We start from the raw sequence: 21,547 nt of genomic DNA on the forward strand, positions 1-21,547 counted from the left end.
TTTTGTGTTTTATAGCTTTTTGGTACTTTATTCATTTTTAAATTAGATTGAAGAACTTGACTCAAAGCATAGATAGTACTCAGAACACCGTTTAATAGCCCAAGCAATTGCCTCATTACTACTAATAAACCCGAAGATGTAACAAAGGGCTCCAAATGTGGCCTCCGCAATGCACACCAAAAGTACAAACAGGGACACCATACATGCGCAACATGGCACTGTTAATACTTTGATATTTTTCAGCTGTTGATGGAATCAGCCTCTCTGAGAGCTACCACAGAGTTCGGGAAACCTGACTACCAGCCGGCCTCAGAACCATAAAACTGAGTTTTAGAGCTGTACCCTCATTAGGAGATAATAGAATGAGTTGCCTAGTCATAGAAACAGTGACACAAGCAAACCCATGCATTGAGTCAAGAAGATCCAGCATTTAACATCCTAAACTGGAAACAATTTATTAAAAATACATCTGCGCCAGCCTAATAGATGATGAAGGGGTGCGAGGCTGGTCAACAGATAGAATCTGTTAACCCCTTAAGTCTTTGCCTAGGAGGCCTTCTACAAGACAATAGCCGGGTGCATTTAACATCTGCCCAAGATGAGTATTTTTATCGAGACACCATCTCTAGCCTTTACTCAACCAAGAGCCCCAAGGCAGGGGGTGTTTTAAATCGGAGTTGGCATCTCCCAGCCTTTGCCTAAAAAGGCGTATCCTACAAGGCAGCAGGACATGAAGCAGATTGTACTGGGTTACATGTTACCAGTAGCAGGATAACCTGATCTGACAAAGAATCTCTCTAATCGATTTAGTACAAAAGTCTCTCTAATCGATTTAGTAAAACGATTTAGTGAAAAAATTTTTAAAAAAAGTTAAAAAAAGTTAAAAAGTTTAAAAGTTAAAAAAAAGTTAAAAAAGTTTAAAAGATTTAGTAAAAAACGATTTAGTCTAAACGATTTAGTAAAAAAATCTCTCTAATTGATTTAGTACACCATATCAAGAATGTTTAGGCAATTCATCGACAGACTTACCTCGACTACTTATAAATAACTTGTAACTGTTCCTCGATAACTAAATAAATGAATATAATATATATATATATATATATATATATATATATATAAAACAATAACGATTCAGAAAAAATTAGGCTACAAAAAACTTAATTTCAAACAAGAAGTTTTTTATTCATCTTTTAAATTCTCATCACATCAACACTGAATAATTTCCATTGCAACAACGCTACCTGTTTGAATAAGAAAATCAAATATTAAATTAACAAAATTAAACAGCAAAAAATTGGCAATATTAAAATAAAATAATTCGCAATATAGCTATTATATATAATATAACAAGTCAAACCTACTAAAGATCAAACATGTCACTGCTTTTCTTGTTAAATTTTAATTTGCTATTCTGCTATTTTCAATAAATATAACTAAATTATAACTAAATAAATAAGTAATACGTTTATTAATTATAATAACTATATTTAATGTAATAATAATAGTTATTATTTGAAATCATTATTTTTAAAACTTTTTAAAATTAAATTTATATGTAAATGAAGATTACAAAGGTATAGATTAACCAATGTTTCATTGAAATGCATAAACCGATAAAAAAAAACATCATCTACTTTATTTATAAAAAAATCATTTACTTTATGAACAGAAAAACTCAACACCATAGTGTATAATAAATAAAAACTGCTTTAGTATTATATTTAAATTTTAAAAGTAAACTTTATTATTTGACATACATAACATAAAGACAAATAAAAAATATGTTACTAAATTTTAATATCAAGAGTATATTACATTGCCTTAAAATTCTTTTGTCTTTCAGTTCTCATCTTTACAATCAATGATTGAACCCCAAACTGATTTACAACATTAACTAATTCTGGTTGACTTTTTAAAGTTGATATAAACTTACTTTTAACAATAGGCTCATTTGAAAATATAACTGATGATAGACACTTGTAGTCGATTATCATCTTCTGTAAATTTTTTTCTTATTCTTTTAAATGAGACTTCTGGAGATGGTGCAACATAATCAAGATCAGAAAAATCGACAGTTTCAACATGCTTTACACTTACCAATAACTCATCATTTATGTCTTTTTTTTTCTTTTCTATCTCTAAAACTATATAATTTTTTAAAAGGTTCAGGTTTTCCTTTCTTATTTTTTTCTTCAACAATTTCATCATCTTTTTCAACTCTTTCAAAATTGTAGGCTCAATTGAGAAATGAACTTTTTCAACAGTTGTTATGGATCCTGCAGTTATATTTCTTTTAAGGATTGTATGCCTTACTTTATCTAACACTTTCTTCAAATCACAATCTGCACCTGTAATCTTTTTTCGAACATCTGCTATTGTAATCAAGCCTTTGCTTATCTCATCATTAAACAAATCCATAGTAGTGTCTATTTTATCTGTGATGTCTTTTAAAACTCAATTAGTTGATCTTTGTACAGAAGTTAATGCAGTACATGTGCTTGATGCAGAATTTTGTGTGTCATACAATGCATAATTTGTTTCAGCAACTTTCAAGCTGTGACACAAGTGCTGTGCTGTTTTTTCCTTTAAATGAGGAAATTGACTATGTACTTTAGTTGTAGTGTATTTCCTCAACAGGGTTGGATTCATTGCAGAAGAATCTGAATTTGTTTTGCCCAAAGCACGGTTCCAAAATAGAGTAAATTGAAAGGATATCATTGATGACTCCATAGCTACACCACTGAAACTTAGGAAAACAGGTTCAGTATCAGTTGGCTGAGATATGCCTACAAGCTTATTCCTCAGAAACTCTATGTAAACAGCAACTTCATTGTACAGTTCTACAGTCATTGCTATGTTTGCAGGTCCTTTGTAGCTTGTTTTGTGTTTTTTAACACTGATTGTATAGCCGATAGTATTATAAAGAGCTCTTCTAAATTCATCAATAGTCATATTAGCAGTTGCACCAGGTCTTGATGCATTATTAAATAGTATATAGGTCAATAAATATGATCTGGCTAAACAATAATTAGACTTATTTAAAACAAAGTTACTGTTATTGCAGCTTTTTAAGACTTTTTTCGCACTTTTTACATAATCTGAAGCATCAAATTTAATGATTTCATCTTCAGATGGAAAGCTGTGAAAGTCTTCCAAATCTTTCTCATACTGCCTCTCTTGGATGCCCTTCCATAAGGTACGAGTCCATTTTTTAATCAAAACTTTTAGCTTCACATACTCATCATTAGTAATGATATCATTTCTTTCTCTCAAAATACAAAAATCTAAAAATACTTGTATTGAACCTGAATAAGTTTTAATTGTTCCAGGTTGTTTCCGGTCGTGTTGCATTTTCAACATCCAGGAGTTTAAAAAAGAAGTGCAAGCAAGATGCTTATAATTAATTTCATCGTTTGCAGCGTGTCGCACAACATAATTACATTTTTATGTTTTTTAGCTGTACGCTCAGGTTTGATCCCACCATCTGGACTCTGCAGCCAAATTACAAAACTATCTAAAAATTGTTCTTCTTCAGATGAAGCCATGTAAAAAATCTGCTCACCATCATCAAAGTCAACAGATGAATCTTCAGAATCTTCTTCAGTAGCTGACTGAGTATCTCTTTTACTTCTAAGATCATGTTCAACACTTAAATTTTTTTAGAATTATTTTCTAATCTTTTTTGAAGATATTTTACACCAAGCCAATCATCGCCCTCACTGTCTGAAGCCAAAAAATTGCTTTCACTATGAATAGCTTTAGTGAAATTATTTTCTAATAACTCTTCATTGTTTCATTTCATTGTTGAATCATTGTTTGACTCTTTATCACTAGTTTCAAGAACAGGTCTTGCAAGCATAGTTGCTCTTTAAATTTCCTCTCTTTTTTTTAAACCATGAAATTATCTTAGATGGTTATTCAATCTTTTAACTTATTTTAGGCAGTGAGAAAAACCACATATTTGTTTTTTGTAGTGACAGATCTTTGATCGTCTTTTAGAAGGTGAGAGCACCTTTCTCGGAAGGATAAGATCAAAATCTACTCTAGCCTTTTTTGCTTTTAGCGTATCCCAGACATGTTTTTTAGACATTAAATGTCTGTCTAGATGTGCTACTCTCCTAACAATAAAAAATACTTTATAGCTGATGAAAGTAGATGTAATATGAAAGTAGAAACTAAAAAACAATTTTTAGTTTATGTCTTATTATAAATACTTAATACTTAGACAAAACTTATATACTTATTACTATATTAAATTATTAAACTTTCTTAAAATTTAAATAAAAAAATTGAAAAACACTTTCATAACTTTGTTAAGAACCTAAATAAGCTATAACTTCATACAATTTAATAGGTGGAGTTAAATAATTATTAAAAAAATATTTGATATTATCTTAGTTGTAATAAAAAATTATTTATTAAAATACTCACTCAATACATTTAGGACATTTAACTTTTCGACGAGTTTTAACCTCTTTTGAACCAGAATTTTTTGAAGCAGAAGCTTTGAGTTTTGAAATGACCTTTTCAGAAAACAACAAGAAAAATAGTTGAAACTTTTTCTGTGATCCACGGCAGAAAATTTTAAAGTAGTCTAATATAATTGTCTTTTTATCAACTTTTAGCAAATTGTTATTGATGTAGATATATGAAAATTGATATAAAAATGATAATAAAAGATAATAAAAAAAGTGTCATTGTAAAATGACATTTATACAATGAATTTATCTGCATAATCATTTTTGTGTGATAATTATTGTGTCATAATTATTTTTGTGTGAAAGCGTAGCTGACATGTTCAATTTGTTGTTGGCTGGTTTTTATCATTTAAAAAATATAAATTATTTAAGAAATTAACGAATGAACTTTTGCAATTTTTATGTAAAGTAAGTTAACAAAAACATGATAAAAAAATGTATATCAAATTATATAACTATGTATTAGATAATAATACATATATCAAAATAAAAAATACCGTTGATGCATCATGGAAATCATCATTTTCAAGAACTCTCATTATTTCAATTTTCATGCTTAATTAAATAAAGTTTATAAAATAATAATTTTTAAGTTAATAGGATTGGTTAGAAAAATAAAAGTTATATACAGGATATCTACCTTTCATTTGACACCTGTGAAGCTGCTTTGTTTTCCAAAGGTTTATTCCTTTATATCAATATGAAAAAGTACAACTTATATATTTAACTTATTAAGTAAATAAAATTATTCTACATTTTTTTGTAACTAAATTGTAAAATAAATAAAAAAATTATTCTGATCTAACTTTGCAGAAAAAAACTTCTCCAAAAAAACTTCAGCCTAAAAAATAATTTTTTTAACGTAAATACCAAAAATAAAAACAAAATTTATGAACAAACAATTTTTCAAAGTATTATAAAATGAGAATTTTAAAATGAAAAATATTTAAAAAAAAAAATTGTTACTATATATCTGCATACTACTACTACTACTACTACTACTACTACTACTACTACTACTACTACTACTACTACTACTACTACTACTACTACTACTACTACTACTACTACTACTACTACTACTACTACTACTACTACTACTATTACTACTACTACTACCACTACTACTATATCTGCATCTAGAACAGATTAATAACTAGATACTCTACTTTTACTTATATGTTAGAACAAAAAATTAAAACCAGTGTTTATAGTCAAATTAAAACCAGTGTTTATAGTCAAATTAAAACCAGTGTTTATAGTCAAATTATAACCAGTGTTTATAGTCAAACTAGCAGAAAGCAACCCGTAATACGGGTTTCGGTCGGTCTGTTAATTTATAGTGGCTGTTTTCCACAATTTAAAGTTGCGATACCTTAACTAATACCCTGTAAGAAAAACTTCTTCAAATTAAAAAATTAAACTATCTGTAAAATTAAAATAAATTAATTTACCAATTATTTAACGTTATTTGAGTAATTTACAACTGACATAGGTCATATCAGTGTATGGCCGAACCATTTTCCTAGACATTACTAAGTTCAACACAATACGTTTTTAGTTACTGACACAAAATAATAACACTTCATCATGCCTTAAATTGACGAAAGATTAAATCTAAATTCTTGTTATATTTTTTATAACATGAACTTTAATTAATAAGATTAATATGAAGTGAAGTAATTTATTTATGAGTTATTAATTTTTTGGTATCCCCTTGATACATGTTTCTTTAAAAAAGGAAACTGTCTTTAAAACGATAAATGCACACATCTAAATAAATTTATTATAAATATCTAAGCAATTGAGTACAAATACGTTTTAAACAAAAAAAAGTCGATTTACAATCAAACATGTGTATTAGGGTGGAGCGATTTTCATAGCAAAAAAAAAAAAGAGTTTAAAAACCAATATTACTGAGACACGAATCAATGTCTATTAATTATAAGATAAAAGTAAAAAAATATTTTTTGATTTTGATGAGATCTTGAGGGTCCTCTTTGGAATTTAAATTCTTGACAGGTCCTAATATTTTTGAATTTTTTTTTTCTAAACCATATCAACCTTAGACTCAAAAAAAGCAGAAAAAAATGCTTGTTTCATAAATAATAATTTTATTAGAAAAATTTTAATCAATTCAACTATATTTGAGTTTAATTGGTGAAAAACAAATAAAATTTCAATTAAAAAAGACAAAAACAAACCAAATACAAACAATAGTATATTATAAAAAATAAAAAATTACAAATTAAAAAAAAAATTACAAAATTAAAAAAAATAAAAAAAAGTCATCAAAGAAAAAACGGCAACAAAAAAGTTATAAATATCTTCACTGATAGAAGATATTTACAACCTTTTGGTTGCTGTTTTTTCTTCGGTGTCTCTCAACACCCCGGTATGGATGAGCCCTCCATTTGAAGGATGGCTCATACATACCGCCATTACTTTGCCACTTATTGAAGGACCTCTCTGAGAGAAGCCCTGGGTGTTGGGAGCGATATCTTTTGTATTCCTCAAATGTTAACGACTCTAAAATTACAAATAGAAGGATATAAAAAAATTTAAAAATATTTACAATTTTTTTAATCAAAATATAAAGCATAACCTCACCATTTTCACAGGATGAAGATGATGCTAAAAATAAATTAAAAAAAAGTAAATTAAAAAAAGTTAAACTTGTGAGAAATTTAATTTTAATAAAAATATGAGTAAAATGCAAACAGTTTAAAAATGTCATATTTATATTAAATAATTCTTTCACCTATTGCACATATTTCTCCGTAAAAAATATATAAAATTTAAAACACAGCCCTACCAGTTATGCTTCTACCAGACACTAAAGACAAAAAATATACCTCATAATAATTGATAGAATTATATTTACATATAAATAAATATTTAACTATAATTTTTTTTTACCTATTCCCCTCATTTCTTCCATGAAGTTGTCTAAAGTAAGATAAAAGATAACTGAAGCTAAAACTAATTAAAACTAAACTAAAATTAACTATAAACTAAACCAAAACTAAAAAAAACTTTAAATTTTAATATCTGTACCTCAGAAGACAAAGGTCGGTTATCCAGTTTATCCAACGGTTATCCAACTAAGAAATAGTGTATTTTACAGAAAACAGAATTGTAACTAATATCGAACAATAGATATAACTATGCGCACTAATAATAATAATAATATTCACTGTGCTATTTCAGATAAAAGTCACTAATTTATGTTTCTGCTTGAAGAAATTATATTAATGTATTTATATTAAGAAACAAAAGCAGCGAGTTCTAGTAATGAAACTGCCTATTAATCATTTTTAACAACAGACACTAACATAAAGATAAGTCAAAGGTAACAACATTACACAAAAAATAATTAAAGATGTTATGTATTTTCAGAATAGTTATATTGGCTAGGCTACACTTAGACCTAAAGCAGTAACACCACTTGACTGGTAAGGTTGACGAATCTTGCTCTAGATCTATATCTCAAATATATTGTGTGTTATAGTTATACTAACTATAAAACACAATTTTTTTAAATGTTATATAACATATAAAAACACCTCATTTAACAATCATGTACACATTAGATAAAATCAGGGATGCAGAGTACCAAAAAGGACTCCGGATTTGAAAGTCACAAAAAGATTACTTTATCCTAGTTTTTGGTATACAGGAGCACTAAAAATATAAATAAGTTTATGGACTACTAATAGGTAAAAAATTAAGACTATTAGGTTAGAGGAACAATCATTTTGTTAGCCCAGAATTCTTAGGTACTATGGCGGCAATGACTCCTGGCTTATAAACAATAAGTTTCAAGTCATCAAATTTCATGAAAATATTATAGCAGATAATAAGTCAATAAACCTGTATAGAGCTTCTGGACACTACAGACTTGGAAAAAGTAGATACAAAAAGCTGGAGTCTTTTTGGGACTTTGCATCCCTGGATAAAATACATTTCATACTATTATAAAAACACATTTATATAAACACATTTATAAAACAACTATATATATCACTACATACTTGTATTTATCAAACTACATATATCATCTCATACACATATTTATCAAAAACTTTTTAACTTTGAGCATAAGATAAACATGTAAGCAAACCTTTAACAGCTATAAAACGACATTTATTAGCATAAATTATTTTTAATGTAACAAAGAATGCAGACTACAATTTACAACATTGTAATGAAAAAGATGAAACCATTAAAGAACAAAATTATAAATTTCAAATAAATACATATTCAGATACCTTAAAATGAAGCATAACACAACATTCTTTTGACAATTTCCAGAAGAATTTTTTTTTATTTTTCTATTCCTTATTATTTTTCCTAAGAATATAAAATATATAATTTTATACTCATTATTCTTTCTACAAAAAATAATCTTAATCTATAAATAAGAAAATGAATTGAACTTACTAAAAAAGCCATCAGCTCCTCTTAATTGCTCCAGAAAATAAAACAATACTTGCTTAAAATGTTCTAAAAAGACTAACGACAAAACTGAAACAGTTTACTTAAACAGAAATTTTAGTTATAAACTTCTTCTAAAAAATGAAAACAGGCTATAAAAATTAGAAAAATAAAACAACCAACAACAAACAAACGATTATTTGAATTTTCTATTTTAAACAATGAACAACATCAATTCTTTTCGAAAATAATAATATATCAGCTCTAATTTGCTTGCTTGCGAAAGACCGCATGGCAAATGTAACCGCGCATAAAAAAGTCTAGAAACTACTTAAAAACTAAGAAATGGTGTATTTTACAGAATACAGAACCGTCATTAACAACACTAACATTAGGCGTAACTATGCGCACTATTCATTACCGTATTCATATATAAGATTAAAACCAGTGTTTATAGTCAAATTAAAACCAGTGTTTATAGTCAAATTTTCTAATTGCTATAGCAATTAGAAATTTTAAGCGAATTGCTTAATATTTTTAATATGGAACTTAATTTTTTAGAATTTGATAACTTTAAAACAAAAGGCAACTTTTTATTGCTATTACATTTAAAGAATCCAAATTTTATTTTTTTGATCTACTCTAATAACCATCTAATAGCAATCTTTTTATTAACAATATTTAAAAGATTTTGTTTATTATATAATTATTAACATGTTTTATATGAATGTTTTTATTAGATTTATATTGAAGACTTGCGCGAAGAATTTATTTCAGAATTTATCTGGCCAACTGTCCAAGCAAATGCTATTTATGAAGACAGATATTTGTTGGGAACAGGTTTGAACATTGCTTATTATTTACTATTTATTAGAATTAATAATTTTATTTATGATATCAAATTATCATCATCATCATCATCATCATCATCATAATTTTTACATCTTTCATATCATCTTTATATAATATATTAGTTAACAAATCTCGTACTTGGATTTTCAAAAAAATAACATTCACTAGAATTTTTTTTATACACATTTAAAAAAAAAAAATTTCTTTGCTGGATGTAATATTTACTAAATCGAATGTCCTAAAAATATAAACTTTGATTTTGAAACTAAGTTCCAAAAAAAGATTTTTTGGAACTTTGGTTTCAACTGTTAAGTTGAAACTACGCAGGTTGCATTACCAAACTTACTTGTTTTGCTCATAAATGAATATGAAAGGTATATTTTTCAATAACTTTTAAGTTATTATTTTAAGGTAAAACTTCTTTACTCATTTTTATCCAAAAAATAAATGTGATGTAAAAAATAACTGTAAAACATAATCTCAAAAGGTGCGTTATAGAATTTTCAGGGTAAAGAAAAGGACTATCAATCAAAACAGGGAGAAAGACAATAAAAATGTACAATAGAAAACTATATTTTTTAAATAAATAAAGCCTTTATTACAAGTATTTATAGTTAACAAATGCATTTATCTTGAATAAACAAATAATCCTATTTTTGATTATTTTAGAGTAAAAACCTTTCAATGATCTTCTGACATCTTTTTTATAATCCAAGTAATAGATTTATAAAGTATTTTTAAGCTAATTTTGACTTTAAGAAAAAATATTTACAGCAAACTATGGTTTCAAACAACCTTCCCATCAAACATTCTATAGCAGAATATCAGTGGACATCTCAAAGTGTCTACATAGATAGATATTTTGAGATGTCCACTGTAGTTTTGCTCATTGGTTACATAGTGAACCATTAGTGGCGGCTGCCGAATTGGCTAGGCAATAACTAGCCTCTATATCACTTGTTGGAGAGTTATGGGATGGCCATAACTTGCCTATATAGGCATTTTGAGCAGGCTATTTTAGTTTTGCTCATCGGTAACTTATTGGATCATTATTGGCAGCCGCCAATAGTGTCTAGTCCATGACTTAAAAAAAATAAAATTTGTATTTCAAAACACAAGCTATATACAGATTCATTTCCACTCATTATTTTAATTTTTTTGTTGAGTTATTATATGAAATGCTATCTTTCCCAACTCTTAGACTTTTTAATGGTAATAGTTGCAATACATTACAATACTTTATGATACGAACCCCCATATTACCTCACTAGAATCTGTTGTATATTTCAATATATATATTTTTTTAGTTTTTAAAATTCCTGGATCTAATAATTAAGCAATTTATTTTAAGATAAATCATGTCAGAACCATTATTTTTACCTTTTTTTTTCAAAGTTAAAAATTTTTAATAAAAATCTTTGTTTAACTATTTTGAATCAAAATATACTCAAGAACTTACCTAGTAAGCTGATCTAGCAAAATAAAAAAGCTGTTTTAAGTGGATTAATAAGGCGTCTGCAACATGTTCATAACATTAGTATCAAAAAAAGAAACTTAAATGATGATCAAATTGCTGGTTTAAGTAACAATCCCTGCAAAAGCGAGAAAGGCTCTCGCATCATTTTTTACTAAGAAACAGTCCTTAGTTGAGATAGTGGCTAGACTTGCAGCTGTTGATGGATTTTCAGTTCACAAAATATGCAAGATTATGTAAAAGTAGAGCATGAAATTGAACTCAATTTACTGCTAGATTGCCTGACCAGATGGAATAACATTGTGACAATAGTTGAAAGATTTTTAAAAGTGATGGACCCAGTGAAAAAAGTTGAACTCCCTAGAGCTGTTTAACAATATTTATGTTTCAGTTTTAAAAAATCTTCAACCAATCAAAATAGCTGCAGAAACATTACGTAAATATGGTAACAGCTGAATTTTAAATTTTTTTGTTTGATTCCCTGCATAACAACAATGATGTAATTTCAGAGCAGGGGTTCCTTGTTATGTCTCTTTGTGTTAAAGAGTGAAGAAATCAAGATCTTGATACTTTGATTAAATACCTCCAAAAGTGCGATTTAAATTCAACTGCTACTCCTTAGAATGACTTGCTTAATAGATTATTCAATGAAGATGTCAATTTTGGAATCGAAAGTAAATCCTTTAAAGAGAATAATTGCTTAACAGTTACAAATATTAAAGACAGATTGGCAATCTGTCTTTAATATTTGTAGCTGTTCCTTAAAAGTGTGTTATAACTAAATCTAACTAATCCTAAAAAGTGTGTTATAACTAAATACTCTAACAAAGACCTCAAGAAAAAAAAAGAGTTTCAAATGTATGAGAATACTATAAATATTACAAATAATTTAAAAAACCTTGACTTGCATACAACCAACCTCAATTAAAGAAATCAATAAAACAGTTAGACTTATAACAAAACTATGGAATTAGTAAAAACCATTTAAAATAAGAAAATTCAACTTTTTTAAAAAAGAATGGTAAAATTGAGTATATTTTCTAATTTTCTGTATCTATGTTGTTCAATATAGAATGCTTAATGCAATTACATTTCCCCTTGATACAACTAAATAGAAATTCAATCAGTTTTAAGTATAATATTCATTTTTAATACTTGGTCGCATAACCTTTTGCATCAATAACCACTTGGCATCTCTGGGGCATGCTTTTGACTAGTTTGGTTAACAAGCTAGCTTTCAGTGAATTCCAACCTTTCAAAAGTGTCAAAAATAATTCATCTTTATTACAAGTTTTTCTGTTTTTTAGTTTAGAATCTAATATAGACCACAGGTTCTCAATTGGATTAAAATTAGGTGATTGTGCCGGTCACTCAAAGGTGGTATACCAGCCTTTTGTATAAATCTTTTATTTTTTTTTGCTTTGGGTCATTGTCTTGCTGAAATATATAGTTTCCATCTGGAATTAGATGTGTTATACTAAGTTTTAATAGGTGAATTAAAATATAATGATACTTATGTTGGTCCATAATTCCTTCATCTCTGTACAGGTTTCCCATTCCATGAGCAGCAAATGCACCCCAAACCATGATTTTTTTGTCATGTTTTACTGTGGGATGTTTGCACTCTGGATTATATGGATTTTTTTGTCATGTCTTACTGTGGCACGTGTGCTCTCTGGATTGTATGGTTCACCTTTTTTTTTTCCAGATTCTTTCTCGATCACCATATTGTAGTACAAAAGGTGACTCATCTGTCTATATGACATGTTTCCATTGATCTGAAGTCCACCTTAAATGATCTCTGCACCATTTTAATCTTTTACACGATTTTTCTTGTTTATAAAAGGCTTTTTTGTTTGCCACCCTGAAGTAAACTCTTCACCTTTCTTTATTCTTGCAACAATTGTATTGTTACATAAGTGTTCAAGGTTTAAATTTTGCTTTATCTTACTCAATGATATTCTACGATTCTTTACCACTTCCCTCACAATCAATCAATCTTCTCTTTCTGTTATTTTTCGCTTTCTTCCTGACCCTGACTTTCTGCTAATTGAATTTTGAGAAATAAATCTGGACACAACTCTTTGAACTGTAGATTTACCACATCCGACTTCTTTGGAAATATTATGTAAAGACCAATCTGTATCGTGCATTCGAATTATTCTACCTTTATTAAAGTCTGAAACGTGTTTTTTCCTAAATTGGTAAATATGAGTTTTAACTGATAAACAAATAGTTAAAACTAAATACTAAAATTCTATAAGTATGAATGTCTTATACCTATTTAATGGTTGAATTTTTGTTGTAGTAGAATTAAAAGCATCTAACTTTGCCATTGTTGCCATTTAATTATATTTTCTAATCATATAAAATTGCTAAAAAAATCAATTTAAATAAAATAATATAAATTCAGTCAAAATGTCATTTTGAAAAGTTAGAAACAACTTTACTTTGCAAAAAAGCAATATAAAATCATATTTAACACTTTATAATGAGGAAAACTTTAATGGGAAATGAAAAAATATAATGTTAAAGATATCCCTTTTCACCTGTTGTTAATTTGAGGGCCCACCTCCTTTTTTTCAATTTCTTTTCATTTTAAATATTAAAATAATGTAAATATATTAAGTATCTAACATTGAAAACCAAAAATTTTTAAAAATTTTATGGTACAATCAACTTTACTTTATTATAAAAAATGTATAGAATTTTTTCATTTTATGTTAGTTTTTTAACAATTCTGCAGTTTAGTTAAATTTCAAAAGTTTAATCAATTATTTTTATTTTTATTAAATAGTATAGTTCATTATTTGTTCTAATTTTATAATTAAGAAAAATTTTTTTGAAATAAGTGATACAACATTGATTTTTATGACTTTTAACAAAAAAGTCATGCTGTCCCTTTTTTTTTATACATATATATATGTATATATATATATATATATATATATATATATATATATATATATATATATATATATATATATATATATATATATATATATATATATATATATATTTATATATATATATATATATATATATATATATATATATATATATATATATATATATATATATATATATGTATACATACTCTATTTGTAAATAATTTAAAATTATATATATATAATTTTAAATTATTCTACAAATATAGTGCTCAATGTTCTTAAAAGATATGATCAGGTATTGTAAAAAACTCCAAAGTTGACATGCTTATGTCAAATAAGAATATTTTATAAAAAATTGCAATTGAAGCCTTGAAACAAAATTACACCAAAACGTTTGCAGCCCCAACCCCAAATGTAAGAGTTATGAATTTATAAAATTTTTTAATTTACAATCTCATACTACATTTAAACATGTAGATATATTGCAATTTATTAAAAGGTAGTAAATTAAAATATCTAATAAACTTATTACACTCATACATGGGGTTGGGGCTGCAAAATTTTTGGGGTATTTTTGTTCCCAGGCTCTAATCATTGCAATTTTTGACAAAGTATTTTCATTTGACATAAGCATAAACCTACATAAATTTAGGAATTTATATAAAAAAAAAAAAAATATATATATATATAGTAGAAATTAAAACTATTTGATTTTCACAACTTTAAGTTTCATGCTGTTGCAATCATCAGGTGAAATACTAATATAGTTTTTTCGTTAAAAAATTATATACAATTGAAACTAGTTACGGAAAAAATATACAGAAAAAACCATTGTTACAACTGTGTGTATCTAATCATATATATTTTGAGAGAGTGGTTGCATTTGAAAGTTTTTTATTTGTAAATGATTGCTTGTGGTTTGCATATCTCTTTTTCCACACACCTTCTGATAAACCAATGCATGCTCTGCTGGGTATGTTTGGGGAAGTTGTTATACATTTTTAAATCACGTTTGTTGCTCTACAACATTTATTCAGAAGGAATTCATTTTTTATACTCATATAGGAAACTAGGGAAAAACTGAAAGAAACACCAGAATTAACTTCCTATCCTAAAAAAGCCCCTGTTTACAACAATGCAACAAAAAAATATTTACTTTGTTTATAGGAAAAACTAATAATTTTACTTTATAAAAATGCTGAAGAGCTACTTATTAAAAAAACAGAGTTAATTTCCTCACGAAAATAAATTCCTATTAGGCAAGCACAAACCTGAAGATTAGATACACGCGGTTGTAACAATAGTTTTTCTGTATTGGTTTTTTTCTGTATAGTTTTATGTGACTAGTTTCAATTGTATATCATTTTTTAACGAAAAAACTAGATTTGTATTTCACCTGATGATTGCAACAACATGTTGAGAAACAAATTACCAAAATCTAATTCAGTACACACATGTAGTATAAATTTGAATTCTCATTTCCTTGCAAATAAAATTACAAATTGTTTTTATTTGGTATTCGAGTATTGTGGAAGCGACACACTTTGTGTTTATCTCATGGTTAGCCTCAAGGTTACCCCTTAAACCTGTGGGACATCTTTGTTTTTATGGTATGTTGCTTTTTGGAAAATCTTTTAACTTTAGGCGGAGCTCTTTGTATTGCCCTAAAGGAGAAAGAATTGCATGCTAAAACATTGCATACTAAAACATTGCATGCTATTGCTCAAGAATTAAAAATTCATAATACCAGTTTTTTGAATTATTTTAACTAATTGAAATTAATTTTAAATATTTAGAGCAGCTTCTTCTTTCTTAGGGCATGTTGCAAAACAAATAATGAAATAATTTTACTCTTAGTTTTATATTTTAACCAGTTTCAAAGATAGATATCAAAAATAGTTTTCACTTGATGAAATAACACTGATAACACATATCTTTAATACTAAAATTAAATATTGCTTACTCCACAAAAAAAGGTCAGGAAAAATAGATGTAAATATAATATTTTCATCAAAATAAGAAATATTATGCACAACTTCTCAGAAACGCTACAGGCACTTTTATTGGCATAAACAAAATGAGGGTAACTGTTTTACTAACGCAAGGTATGTTTGTTGCCAAATTAGATAATATTTTTCATAAGAAAATCTTAAAAAATGTTTGTGCCTCCATATGCAGTTATGCCCCCACTTCTCCTATTGTTTTTGTGTGCAATAAGTATAAAAGTAATTATCTCCTATATATAGCGAGGCCACATGCATGTAAAAAAGATTCTAATGGAAGTTGGTAAAATACTATAAAGAAAAGTCCAGGTCTTTTTTTTATTGCCTAAATAAAGTGCCTGCATTAGCACGTTTTAAGAAAATTTACAAAAAGCTTACGTTATTTAAAAATTTAAGCTTTTTGTTAAATTATATGGTTCCTAAGAATATGGAAAATATATATGATCCCTAAGAATATGTTATCCTAATTATGATATATTATCTGCATATAATTTATTATAATATATTATAAATATAAGATAAAGTAAAAGTCAACAATCAAAAAAAAAAATTTATTATCTCCTATTATTTTTTAATGGGTTATTTGACAAAAAAGGTTAATTTCACTAAGAGGTCACACTGTGGGAACTGTGGGAAAACTACCAAAACCATAAATGTTTTTAGCTTAAATTTCAGTGCAGAAATTATACTTAAACTTTTTTAAATAGTTTAATATTCTTTACTATAATGAATTCAGCCAATTTTATACAAAAAGATAATTTTTGAAGCCCTAATGTTTCATATTTTTGTAAATGTTCAATTGAAACTTACATGCTTCATCACTTTAAAAGATGTCTATAAAACTTTTTATAAATAAGTATAAAGTGTTATACATTTTTGAAAGCATCATGTTATGGAGATTTTAAAACAAATTCATATTTTTAATTATTGGTTTTGTTTACTAAAAATTAATTGAACTATAAAATGAACTAGAAAATAAAAAAACCTAAAGTTCACCGATTTTTTTAGTAATCACCCACGATTACCCATTCTTCATTTTTGTAATTAATTTTTAGCTTTGGTGTCTATAAAATTGATTTATTAAAAATCAGGTGCAGATATGTGTGGTTTCCAAAATTATAGATAAAAAAGTGGTAAAAGTTAGAAAACAGAAAACCGCTTTTTATACCACCTGCCTTTCCAAACATGGTCAGCTAAAAGCGAAGAAAAAAAATGACAAAAGAAAAAAAAGAAGAACTTGGTACCGAAACGTTTTTGTGAGCAGCTAGGGTTAATCATAGACAAACTAAAACAAGTAAGTTGTAATACCAATGATGGTAATACTGCTAGGAAATTTTTTTACAATGCAAACTGCTCTTCTGAAATCACTGGAGTAAATTAAAATTTGATTAAGTGACTTTACATAGTTCTGCAAGCTCTCTTCTCAGGTGTTATGATAAATGCTGAAAGTTTTGGTACATATGCTACAGAAACTCCCCACATCTATGTGAGCAGTTACAGCTGGTACTATATGCCATCTTCAGTACACAAAATTTTACTCCATGGAGAAAATATCATAAAACATTTTACAGTACTGCCTATTGGTCAACTTTCAGAAAATGCGGAAGAATCCCATAAAGATTATAAAAAATTTTGCCTTCATCATGCCAGGGAATGTTCTAGATTAGCTACAAATGAGGATGTGTTTCATACTTTTCTGTACACTTCCGATCCCTACATCACCAGCATTAGAAAACCGTCCAGTAAAAATGTCCAAGAACTTAATGAAGATACTTTGCAGCTTTTGAAAGTCGACCTTTATTTTATTCAATAAAAACTCACTGTATAAAAATTGTTATTAATAAAATATTCTGAATATTTCTATAATAATCATTTTATGAACTCTTGAAAATATTTATGTAAAAGATGAAATATATGCAAATTAATTAATTACATGCAACAATTAAAAAATCAAATTAATAAAGCAATTGAGCCTAATATAAGGAAAATTTTTGTTAAAAAGTATGTGTTAGTTTTTTGTCTAGAGTTTAGCCGAAAGCTTGTATAAATGTTTATTATATATAAATAAATTTTATATGAATATATTTTCCAATTAAATAAGCATTTTTATGTATTTTTTGCTGTTTTGAATACTTTCAACGTTTTTTCACATAATTAAAAAGAACATGTTTAGTTAAAATAAAATAAAAAATGACAATTTTGAATTTTTTGATTTTTATTTACAAATTTTATATTAAAATTTTTTTTTATAAAAAATGTTAGAAGCATCATTTACTATTTTACATTTGTGCCAAATTTCAACACTTAATCTTTAGTAACAAAAAAGTTATTGATTTTTGATCCAAAACAGACCTTTATTTTCCACAGTGGGTCGTCTACAAATTATGTCATGCAATTTTTGACAGTTTGAGACCCCTGTCCCCCTCTTAACAATATGGTAACTCTTTAGTAACAAGTTTCGTATAAGTCATCACAATACCACTAACACCTCCCCCCCCCCCCTTCTCTCTAAAGCATGACGTAATTTATAGACAACCCCTAAGTCAAGAAAAAATTCATGCAAAACTTAGAATCTTTTGAAATTCACAGATCATTGCATTTTTTTTGTTATAAATTTCTAGTTGTGTACTAAAAATTGCATTAAAAATCTTTTCAGAAGTGTCAAAAACTTCTCTTTAGGTTTGGTTTGAGTATTATCATTTAAGTGCTGGAGAGGACTTTGTATTTCATTAAAGTAGCTAGGTTTTTTTTTTTCATATCAGGATAACAATTATAAAACATTTTTAATAAAGCTTTCCTTATCAAAGTAGCATTTATCACATATTGATCTAGAATATTCCAAGCTCCTACAACATGGTTGGTAAAGAAATTATGCCAAGAAAAGAAAAGAAAAGTGAGTTTCTTACAAATTGTCTTCTTATTTTCTGATCATTAGTTATTCTTTCAGTTTCTTTCAGTTTGTTTATATTGTTTTGTAATCTAAACATTTTAAACACCTTGCAACTTTCTTGAATTAGATCACCTTGCAACTTTCTATCAACCAATTTTGAAAGTTCATGTAATTGTTGTTCATAGTTAATACCTTGTGCAAAACAAATTCTTGTTGCTCATTGTTTGACTCTTTCAATATGGCAGGGACCAGATTTTTTTAATTTTTTGTATTTTTCCAATTATACAATATACAATTCTAATTTATTTTATTTAAAATATCATTTCAAATAAAACCAATCTCTTGTATTTGTGTATAAAGTTAAAAAAAAACTGTGTTAAAATAAATCCTTTGGTTTTAAAAAATATTTATATTCCTTTTATCTTTTTATATGGTGGCGTTGAATTTGCTACCAAGAATAACTTTAAATAATTTTTATTTCATATTTTTTCACATGAAATAAAACCATAAACACTCTTCCTCTTCATAAACTCTCATAATTTAGAAATTTCGAACAACATAACATACAAGCATAACATCAGTCTCTATTTTAGCAACAGGAACAACAAAAACATTCAGAGTTAATTTTTAAAGGAATAAAGAAATTTATGAAGTGGCTTCAAGATAACCAATAAAATTGGGTTCATTATCAATAGATTTATACTATTACTAATAGATGAAGATGTTGGTTGTTAAAAACTAAATCAATCAATTGAAGTATTCGAAATCAACCACTGCTAAAAATTCTTATTTTCCTGGCTCTTTAAAGGAATAAAACGATGATTTACTTTTTCAAAATGATATTTTTGTGAATCATTTCTGTAAACTTCTGTAATTTAAGGATTTTTTCTAAGATAATGTGGAGACTAGGTGGTTGTGAATTATCTTAATAACAGCTTTCCATATTGTACATAATATCTTACAGTTTTTTCTTTTTCTGAACTTACAACAGTAAAATTTTTTATTTATTTTAGTAATACAAGCATCTTCCTTACCAATCTTTTAAAATAACACAACAATTTATAGTGCAATAGACATCAGACTTTTTAACTGATACAAATTTAAAGCTTTTTCAACTTGATTTTGAATTGATTTTTTAAAATCTATAATAAAGAAAAAGAGTAATGACAAAAAATGTGGTACATGAGAATCTTTTGGTAAAATATTACATGTGCTGTCACACTGAAAGTACTGGTATTGGCAGTGTGTTTCAGTTAAGAAATATTGTAATAATTCAGTAACATCTTATATGCAGATTCTAATTCATTGTTTTAAAATTTGAAAAAAAGTTAAAATAAAAAAATATATATATCAAATTTTTAAATTAGTTAATTCATTAACTTGAAACAACTCAATCAACAAAAAAGTCTTTTTCAAACTTCTCGAAAAAATATTTTACACACTGGAGGTATTTTATATATATATATATGAATATATATATATATATATATATATATATATATATATATATATATATATATATATATATATATATATATATATATATATATATATATATATATACATATATATATGTATATGTATATGTATATATTTTTTTAAATATCTTCACTTCCAACAAGGCTGCATGCAGCTACTAACTAGAGTTGGAAGTTGCTGAAAGGAAAAAGATGAAGATTGTAGAGCAAGATAACGATTAACGGACAACTTAAAGGAATGCAAATTATATGAATCAGGAAAGCAAGATGAAGGAATTGAATTCTAAAGAGCTGATGTTCGAGGAAAAAAACTAGATAAATAAGCGTTTTTGGAGCACTTAAGAACAGTAACAGAAAAAGGATGAGACTTAATTGAATGATGAGTAACACGAGAATGAATTTTAGTAGATGGCACAAGAGACGCTAGCTCTTTAGAGCAGTGCCCATTATAGTATTTGTAGAAAAGAGAAAGAGAAGCAACATTACGACGATGTGATAATGGTTGGAGGTTGTGGGTTATGTGATAATGATTGGTAGATGTGATAATGGTTAGAGGTTGTGATAATGGTTGGAGGTTGGCTGCAAGAGCAGGTCCAACTATGTTTACAATGCGTTTTTGCACCTTGTCTATAAGAGAAAGGGCATCATTAGAAGAACCGCCCCAGATATGGCAACAGTATTCCATACAAGGCCGGATTTGAGATTTATAGAGATAGAGAATAGAATCCAAACATACATATATATGTATATATATATATAGACACATATATATGTATATATATTTATATACATATATATATATATATATATATATATATATATATATATATATATATATATATATATATATATATACATATATATATATATATATATATATACACACACATATACATATGCACATATATATATCCTTATCTTGTAGTCACAAGAGACTTATGGTAAAAAAAGTCGCTTTTAACAACAATTTTGCGACTTCGACAATTAAGCTACATTTTATTGTCGTTTAAAAGTTAAAAGAATTAAATTAATGCGGAAGTA

General features: G+C 26.9%; 1 protein-coding gene and 1 long non-coding RNA gene across 3 annotated transcripts in view; one reads left to right on the forward strand and one right to left on the reverse strand.

The window, feature by feature from the left end:
• Window positions 1–21,547, forward strand: part of LOC100199070 (argininosuccinate synthase) — an 83,149-nt gene that overhangs the window by 16,947 nt on the left and 44,655 nt on the right. The window contains exon 3 of the mRNA XM_065810712.1: window positions 9,659–9,758. Coding sequence (XP_065666784.1) covers window positions 9,659–9,758 — 100 coding nt within the window. The remainder of the gene's footprint in view (window positions 1–9,658; window positions 9,759–21,547) is intronic.
• Window positions 6,690–9,329, reverse strand: LOC136087232 (uncharacterized). Of its 2 annotated transcripts, XR_010641652.1 has the most exons (6): window positions 8,925–9,329; window positions 8,753–8,834; window positions 7,539–7,585; window positions 7,401–7,430; window positions 7,092–7,317; window positions 6,690–7,010 (listed from the first exon to the last, which is right to left on the reverse strand). It is a non-coding gene; the product is annotated as an uncharacterized LOC136087232 (long non-coding RNA). The 2 variants fall into 2 exon arrangements; XR_010641651.1 differs by having other exon boundaries at window positions 7,401–7,585.

The sequence above is a fragment of the Hydra vulgaris genome, chromosome 11 (assembly GCF_038396675.1).
Source record: "Hydra vulgaris chromosome 11, alternate assembly HydraT2T_AEP".
In the NCBI taxonomy this organism is placed as follows: Eukaryota; Metazoa; Cnidaria; class Hydrozoa; order Anthoathecata; family Hydridae; genus Hydra; species Hydra vulgaris.